This window comes from Alosa alosa, chromosome 19 (assembly GCF_017589495.1).
Source record: "Alosa alosa isolate M-15738 ecotype Scorff River chromosome 19, AALO_Geno_1.1, whole genome shotgun sequence".
NCBI classification, from domain to species: domain Eukaryota; kingdom Metazoa; phylum Chordata; class Actinopteri; order Clupeiformes; family Clupeidae; genus Alosa; species Alosa alosa.
Genome location: NC_063207.1, coordinates 13632494 through 13641944, shown reverse-complemented (window position 1 = coordinate 13641944; position 9451 = coordinate 13632494). Strand labels below are relative to the sequence as shown.

The 9451-nt window shown below is 41.8% G+C and overlaps 1 protein-coding gene across 1 annotated transcript; it reads right to left on the bottom strand.

Moving 5' to 3' along the window:
• Positions 1-1717: 1717 nt before the first annotated feature.
• LOC125312273 (MAP3K12 binding inhibitory protein 1) lies at positions 1718-9202 on the bottom strand. The gene is given in 12 exon segments (XM_048270724.1): positions 1718-2189; positions 2413-2451; positions 3794-3885; positions 4093-4117; positions 5673-5710; positions 5713-5805; positions 6951-7016; positions 7541-7637; positions 7971-8064; positions 8067-8212; positions 8421-8537; positions 8978-9202. Coding segments are annotated over 12 exon segments (1068 nt in total). The 5' UTR covers positions 9131-9202; the 3' UTR covers positions 1718-2081.
• Positions 9203-9451: the final 249 nt, after the last annotated feature.

Below are 9451 nucleotides of genomic sequence, written 5' to 3'. Positions count from 1 at the left end.
ATAAAGCTGTGGAGAGGGGATACTGGAGGAGGCAGGCTGAGTTAATCACTGTGGGCTTTACGAGAGACGTGCCCCTCTGCCTCCGCCACCTGTTCACATAGCCCGTCCCCGACACTCGTCACTGAGATGTCGTCAATCACAACATCAGTCCAATTCCATCTTAATGCAGTCGTCGACAACCTACAAATCAATACATTTTGAAAGCCTGTATGAAAAATGCTTGAGGCACTTAATAAGCTTTTTTTTTTTTTTGAGGCACTGTTCTCGCATGCATATTTAGCCCGATAAGGCAGTCCTTGGAACATCAACACAACACGTTGCCGATCAACCTCGTTGTCCTGGCAACATAACCCCCACCACCACCACCACCACCACCACCCAACCCGCCCAGTGACCCTGGCTTTCGGAGCAGAACCGCAGGCCTCAGGTTGCCTCCTAGAGCTCCTCAGGAGCTCAACCCTGAGACAAACCGCACAGGCACACACAACCACGCACAGACACACACACACAAAAGATTTTCAAAAATGAACAAGATATGTAGTGAGTGGCACTTCACCTTCCCATTAGCCTGTATGGCAGGCTCAATGGCCGCGGCCAGGGTGGACCCCAGTGAGACAAGCCCTGACAAACAAAGCTCTTTATTCACATCCATAATCCATTTGTTTCACTCTAACCAATTTGTCCTCATTAAACTACACAGGGTGACACAATGGCTGAGACAAAAGTCTGGCGGGAACAATCGCCCTGCACCCCCAACCATTTGCATTGTCACACCACTCAAGTGCTCGCCTCCCATGGTTCATTGCGGGCCTTTTTTTTTAAATAGAGCCGAGATTTCAGTTTGAAAATGTGAAGGGAACAAGGCAGGAGCCACCGGAGTGGTAGTGAAAGGGAGTTTCCCCCCTCTGTGGCCCGAGAAAACATGCCCTATTGGGGCCTGAAGAATTTGGATGTTTTGGCACTGGCTGTCAGCCTGTGCTGGTTAATAACCCTTCAGAGCGGAAAAGTCTAAAAATCTATGAGCGGAATTAGAGCCAAAAAGTAAGAGTAGGACAAAGAAGGACTATTCTTATCCTTTTTCTAAAAAAATCAGTCAACTGTCGCTCTCAGGAGCTGTGGAAGTGAGGGGCTGGGAATCAGAATTCTCATTCAAGAACTCACTTTGCCTTTTTCAAATATAGACATACATAAATGGATTAACCGCTAGTATGATTTTTTGGTCAAAACTACAAAAAAATAAAATATTTCTTGCTCAATTATTTTTTAAAGAAAAAGTTAGTTACAATTAGGTAATTATTGTACATTTTATTAATCTGGATTATATGGCAGATGTTTTTACGCACTGCATTGTACCTACGCAGGCTAATGCAAACACAGCAAATTTCCCTCAGTGACTAACGTCTTCATAGAGTTTTGTTTTTGACAAGCTGGAGATGCTGTCGAGGCTTTTGTTGGACTCTCCTAAACATTAAACTTCCTACAGCAAGGAATTCAGTAATTACACATAAAGACACAGCCTGAATGGTATACACATCGTCACTCAACCATACCAAAAGTCCTAAGAACCACAAACTTGCTAGGTGCTCACATGCATGTTTGCCTGACTTTTTGGATGAAAAATGCACCAATAGTAAATGATATTCTGCTTAATTAGATCAGTTTTGGCATTCAAGTGTTTGCTTATATAAAGATGTAATAATAGATAAGAAACGGCAAATTTAGTGTTGTATATAACATGAAAGTTTATTTACAAAGAGACCAAGACTTTACGGTGGCATGACAATAATATGACACAGCTTGATTTTCCCAATGCAAGGAAATAATAATAATTTTAAAAAATCATCCATTAACACTGTATGCAAAATGGTCATACATTCATTCTGACACATATAAAGCGGAGGTCAGTGGCGGGCCGCGGCAGCCATTTAACAGCTCTACATACGCCAGTAATCTGTGCAGAATGTCTAATGGCTGGAGGGAAGCTGTGGGCGGGGGATGAGTAGAGTGGAGGAAGGTGACAATGGCTGCTATGACATGAAAGGTTTTTCTTCTGTGACCTTGGTCCTGGGTAAGAGATGAGGTCAGAATGAGAAGTCTACTGTTTCAGAATGGCGGAACTCGCTCACTCTCTTGAGCAGTGCGCTTTTCACGGCATTGATCTTCCCGTCCAACTCAGTCAGACTGTAGGCCTGAGGAGCACAAAACAGGTTTAATCCTCTTTCCTGCAGGACTTCAGCAATTGATTGAAAATGTAATGAAATCAACCAAATAGTCATATTGAGCAGATGTGTATTTAAAAAAAAAAAAAAAAATATTTGCAATATTGAAAATTCTCTAGAAATCCATTTGTAACCATGGCACCTTAATCCTCAACAAAGTTTTGTGAGATTCTAGGTATGGCATTTTTCTCACCTGTGAAACAGACTGTTTGGCTCGCTTGTGTACGTAGTTCTGAGAAGAAAAAAAACAGTTCACATACAGTTTTTTTTTATAAACATGCAAAATGAAGGATGCAGTCTCTTGTATAAGAATGAATTAAGTATTTATAGGCCATTAAATCACTGATTTGCCTAAAACAACAAAATGGGAGTTTATACTTGCTACTTAGAACATCAGAAGTGTTCAGTTCAAATTTGTTTCAGAAAATTTGCTTACAAAATAAACTTTTTTGCTTGATAACCAGTCCACTCAGCCAGAATGTTTTAGCAGAAAAATTGCCTTATAACACCTCTGCACAATTTTCAGGTCAGTGTGAACTAGACCTAGAAAAAAAATGACTTAACAGTATTTTGTAAAAATACCCCCCAAAAAAGGCATTTCTCCTTGAGGTACTTTGCTGCAATTCATGTCCAGACAGCAATGTCAAAACAAAAGACATCTGACGCATTCTCTTGGCAAATGCAGCCCTTCTAAGCCCCAACAAAGGCATGTTGAAAAATATAAATCCCAGACACTCCTGAAATCCCTCTAAAGCATTTCCTGCTTTCAAGAAGTAAATTACTATAATAACATAATGTCCACTGGCTCTAACAGATGAGGCATAAAAAGAGTTTTTTGCACTCATTCTTCCCCATCATCATGTGGAGGGACACAGAGTTGGGAGCCGGACATGCAAAAACTTTTTGAAAACATCACACCCCTTTTTCCCAGACTAAAAGTCACGGTGCACAACGGCCTACAGAAATATTCAGAACATCTGACAGTGCACCGAAATGAATACAAAATTATAATTCAACAAAGAAACAAAAGATCAGTATATTGACATTGATTTCAATTCATCCTACTGCCTCTAACTCTGTTGCCCCCCCCCCCTCTCTTTCTCTTAGACACACTCACACACACACACACACTAAAGGACATGGAAATCAGCCGGCTCTCGGCTGAACGTTGAACTAATCGCAGCCAGTGAGAGGAGGTGTGCGTTGGCTGAAGGGCACTTACTCTGCTAACTTTGATGGGCTACAATCTGACATGGATAACAAATTCTAAAGAGGAGGAGGGGGGAATCACTCATATCGGCTTTTAATGGCTTTGGAGAACTCTCAGCTTCGGCCGAGTGGGTGCTGCAAACACACACACACAGGCAAGCACACGCACACACGCAATACTAGTCACAACAGCGTACAGCAGCTGGTGAAATATTTTCACTGCCCTGGCACTGTTTCATGCAAAACTGCTCCTCCAAACTGCGCCTGATAGGACCGAAGGGGTCTTCTGGGACCACACCACCCTAATGCCTGCCTCCCCAACCCCTCACCTCAACCAGCCACCCTCCACCCCCAACGCTGCTCACCACGGACTGGAAGTACTCTGGAGAGAGACCCTCTAGCTCCAGGATGCGATCCTCCAGCTTCTTAAGACGCTGGTACACACTCAGAGGGATGGAGAGAGAGAGGGAGGGAGAGAGAAAGGATGGAGAGAGAGAGAGAGAGAGAGAGAGAGAGAGAGAGAGAGAGAGAGAGAGAGAGAGAAAGAAAGAGAGAGATATGGAGTGGGGTCACATGTAAGATCTCTGAAGAGTTACATGGTGAGCCATTATGGCTAATTGAGGACTTGTGACCATCAAGGAACATCGGTGGAATTCACAGCAGAGACCTCTACGTAATGATAAGTGTGAAAAACAGTTACATCTGATAAATCACAGCATTTAGATGGCAAATTACAACTTCAACTACCAACGTCAACTTCGACTACAATGCATTCAGAAGTCTCCATTCAGCATTCAGATTAAGACACTAAGAAGATAAAACACTAAATAGAACTTCCAAGGAATATAGGACATTACAAATGTGAAATCAATTGTTAGAGAAAAACCGACCGTGAAATGTGTAATTAACCATGAATTGTGTACTACAGTGCCTTGAAAACGAATTTCAGTTAGCCTATTAGCTGGTTTGATTTGCATTGAGCTCAATGAGCATCAAACCAGCTAATAGGCTAACTGAAATACACACCATGCCAATATCTAGGTATGGTGAAGGGTATGTGATGTGGGGCTATTTTAATTCCAAAGGCCAAGGGAACTTTATCAGGATGCATAGTATCCTGGATCCATTAAATAACTGGCTTTTAAAAATAAAAATCTGCCTGTATCTATGGGAATTCAAAATAGGGGTATGAATACTTAATGAAGAACATTTATTTATTTACGAAACATTATTCAATCACAAAGAAAATTGGTGTCCTTATAGGTTGGATTTCCTCTTTTTTTTTTTAATTAAGGCATTAAGATCCATTTCCAAAAGATGATTTTTTTTTTATTCCTCTTTTTAGTCAACTTTAGCATGGGGCTGAATACATTTTCAAGGCACTGTATGTCATTAAAACAGGTTTATGCTCTTGCATTGCTTTCAAAGTTAACAATGATACAATAAAATATATACAGTGCATATGATTTATGGGAACTTGGATGATTTGTGAGATACCTTGAGGTCTATACCCTCAAAAGACTTGAGGCATCATATCTAGAACTTGGTTGAGCTCTCAACATCACAGAAAATACTATTGCGATCTCATTAAGAAAATGAGATTTAGCATTTCTGGTTTGGTCACAGAAAGACCAACTGGCTGGCAAATGTTTCTCAACAACATGTCCTTTCATGACACTAATTTGTATACTCAGACCAGTGGCGGTTGCTGCTCTTTGGAATATGGGAAGCTCTGATAAAACATTGCCAATTATTTCATTAAATTATTAAGGTGCTATATTGTTCTTTGAGGGCAAATGTTATCCCAAAACCCAGAATAGACCAAACAGTATAGAGTTCTGCTGAGACATGGCAGCTGGCTTGGCTACATTTTACCAGTTCACTTTGGGGGTGGGGGGTGGGTCAGTTGGTGTTATCTCTCTGTGACTATTCTATACGTTAATCTGCCTTGCCGTTTTATTTTGAATGTAATACAGTATTATTTGACAATTTTCCATATTGCATGATATTTTCACTCCCAGGAGGCGGCTGGCTTCCCTGTCTAGAACAATCCACTCTGTAGTGTCATTGAAAGTCCAGTGACTGGACTGGAAAGTCCAGCGTCTATGGGGTTTTGATGGATCCATTAAGAAGGACTGAGAATCAGTGTGACTGTGGTGCTTTTAATGTCTTTATAGGGGGTTGGCAATGTTCCATAATGTAATACAGTATTATTTGGGTAGCTTCCCTGTAGGTGACTCAGCCCTCCATATTCTGTAGCCTCTCCTCGATGGCAGAGTTCCGCAGTTCCTGGGGAGCCCACCCTGCTGATGTTCTCGGAGCTCCACCCCGGCCTCTGCTCTGCTCTGCGGTCCGTAGGTGTTCACAACACGTGTGACTGCAAAACCAGGCGTACATAGTCAGCCTTTCACATGACACTGATCCATTTTACAGTGAGGGTTACTCTGAACTGTATTCGTACGGGAGGCATGAGAAGATTCTTAGTTTTTTTAAAAGTCATCAAGAAGCTACTGCTCAAAAAAATCTGTAAGTGGTTTTAAGAATAACTTTTCTACAATTCTTGCTGTGGTCTTCAGTGATGAAATTGGAGCCATATTAACAGAGACAGGAAATTTACTGGAAGAAATTAGCAACTATAAAACCTGTCAGGCATATATTGAGGAATGGCAGTCTAGAACTCACTAGGCTTAGAAACTTGAGGTGAACCTCAAGTTTCAATTTATATGTAAAACGAGGGTATGTTCCATTCTGCCAAAACAGAATTTTTTTTTTTGTTCTGTATCACTGAAAAGACACCATCCATAATAGTCTGCATGTGACTAGACATGTCCATGTGTAACGGATGCCAGCTAGCTTAGCTGTGCTTGTGGAACGTTGGTAAACCTCACTCCCCGACGCCTCAAGAGTGCTGCTGGCATGCGAGCCAGTAGCCTGGGCTATTGGCTCAATTGTTAGCGCGCTCACCTCCCGATCCGAGGTGCTGCTGTTTCGCGGGTTCGAGTCCGGGCGTGTGCAGGGCTGAATCGCGCAGGTTCAACAGCAGGTTACACATAGAGTCAGCCATCCAGGTTCAGTTCATATTTTATCAGTGTGCGATTACTATGTTGTACTAGACATCTTGTCTCTAGGCCTTATCATATGGCTTTCCCCATAATATAATTGAGTGGTTTCATTTTGAGCACAGTATAGTTTCACTTGCTGGCATTATATATATATTATACATATATATCCATCACGTGTCTGTGTGTTCATGTGTTATGCTCACCATTTTATCGCTATTGTCTGTAGAGCTGTACAAGATACTAAATGTCATAAATAAACATTGTTGTTATTTTTTAAAAAGTGTTCTAATGGACATTCTGGTCATACACACCTGCACAAATCATTATCTATTACATCTCTTCCCTGGGAGACCACTTTGCCTAACCTCTGCTAAAGAAAATGGACATGGCTTCCTATATGAAACAAAATGTGTGTTAGGCAGGCTCACAGTTTAAAAATCCGAACATTATCAGTGAATACCTTTGACATGACTTTTGAAGCCGGGATATGGTGTGAAGACTGCGTCCGTTCTAGCACAGCTGTTCTCTGTAAAATAAACATTTACACACACATTAGTAATTTAATTTAATCGTTCCCGCTCCACAGACCCTGACGCACCCAACAACACTCTCTCCCGCAATACTGCAAATGACCCTCGTCTTGTTAGCAGTCGAGTGGCATTTTAAAAAAACATGTTCCCTAGCCCAGCCCCCAGCCAACGCTCCACGCAAATGGATGTGGCCGGAGCACAAGGCGCCTCATCTGCTGCTCACTTCAGCCCACTCAGCCTGCAGTTCGGTGTGACCTCTCGCACGGCCAAATCACCACTCTCCCAAACATTGGCAATTTCTGAGCACTGTGTGTGTGTGTGTATCTTGGCAGGCGTCAAGACACACACACACACACACACACACACACACACCCCTTGCTCACTTGCTCTTACACACACACACACACACCACACACAAACACACACACAATCACACACACACACACACACAGATGTCCCCAGGACCCTGACAAACATCCAGCCCAGTTCCCAACAAGACGTCGCCCCATTCCCTACTCACCCTGATTACAGTCAATCACGTTGCAGAACTCACGCACATTATTTTCATTGATCTCCAGCTGCTTTCGCTCTATAAATGCAGATATTCTCCTTTCAATCTATGACAAGAAACATGGGAAATAGCATCGGGATGGAGAGGGAGAAGAAGAGATTTAGTACCCTAAGAAAAAGTAATGTGCACATATAATTTAGTTTTTTTTTGGTTATATGTTGGTGAACTGCTCTTAATCACTTCTGCTAATGATTACTTTTCACCTGGATTGATTATATCAACATAAAAACATTAGTCTGGATTTAAAACTATTTTCACTGAAATCCACACTGTGCCTACAAACTGAATAAGTATGATGATAACATCACTATAAAAACGTACAGACTGAGGCTGCACATCATCCACTATAATGGGCAAGCACGCGTTCATGAAGCCTTACCTCTGCCTTACCAGCCTTGATTTGCACAATATGATCGTCCACCTGTGTTTTAGCAGATGTGCTCAGGTCGTTAGCTGGGCAATGGGATATGTGTGACGACTGATCTGATGAGTCCATGACCATCTCCTCCACAGTCTCAGCAGCCTTCTCACCTGCATGGCCGACTGAAACTTCATTCTCCTCCTCTGGGGCCTTGATTTTGGCTCTCTCTCACTCAACAGCTTTAGGTCTGCTGCGATTATCTAAGAGGACAAGACATTTGGTTGTTGTGCCATTTTCTAAAGGGTCAATTAATGGGCATTCCCACAAGTCTCCACAGAAACGTCTAACTAAATCCACGAAATCAGTGGTATGGGCAAAATATGCTTTACCATGGTATCAAAGACCAGGTAAGTATGTGTCTACATACTCAATGTGCAAGGTATACCTAAGTCTCAGAAGACTTTGTACCTGAAGCATTGAAATGTGTCGCTCTAGGCAGGCATAAATGTGAGTGGGCTGGAGAGCCTGCATATCAGCCCGGCTCACATCGGCAGTGATGCTCAACACGGCTGGTCCAACCTTAAGCTTGAAAGGATGGGAATGATTAAGTACTCATTTTCTCTTCAACAAAGGAATAATTAATGACGTTTATTACTTCATATTTCCATTAACCACGGGCGCAGATAATATGCAACAACAAACTACTATTTGACATGTAAACGGATACGACACGTTAACGTTATGTTTCAGTCTAAAGGGAATTAAAATATATGTTAACATTAGCTACTAACTAAGCCTGAGTCTCTTCATATTAACTTTAAGCTTCATCGTTTGTTGATTACCAAAATTATGTGCACGTTGGTTAGATAAGCCGTAGTTTGCATTGGGCTACTTCCGTTATGTTAGTAGTTTGCAATTTGTAACAATATTATCCACGAGACACTGGCTAACAAACTAGCCATTCAGGCTACATATTCCTAGCCTACCCCAGAGAGTATACAATTCAAAAACCCTTTTCGACAAACCTCTGAACCAAAATCAGTTAGCGATATGATAAGAGCAGTGAAACTGTCGCTGAACGTAGCGGCAGGCTTTCCACTTAAGGGCATTTGGTTTGCATTCTGGTCGTGTTTACACTCCGATGTAGCTCTTTCATTCATGTCTGTCTTTTCCGCCATTGTATTTCCGCCCTCAGAGCGCATGTTGCACTGATTGGTTTGGTTCGGTGAGCGAAAGAGAGCGAGGATATGAAAACCGGAAGCTTGAATACGTCATACGTCAAATGAACACAGGCATATTTTGTTTAAAAAATAGGAATAGAAATAAAATCCGTGCCAGTAATAAACATTTCTTTTTTCGAGAATGGACTTAAAAGAAAAAATATCTTATAATCTAGTCATGATTATGATGTAGTTATGATCTAGTAATCACTGTCAACGCGTACGCTCTTTTTTGTGGCTTGGTCAGTGTTCTCCGTTTTATGATTAGATTATATTCAA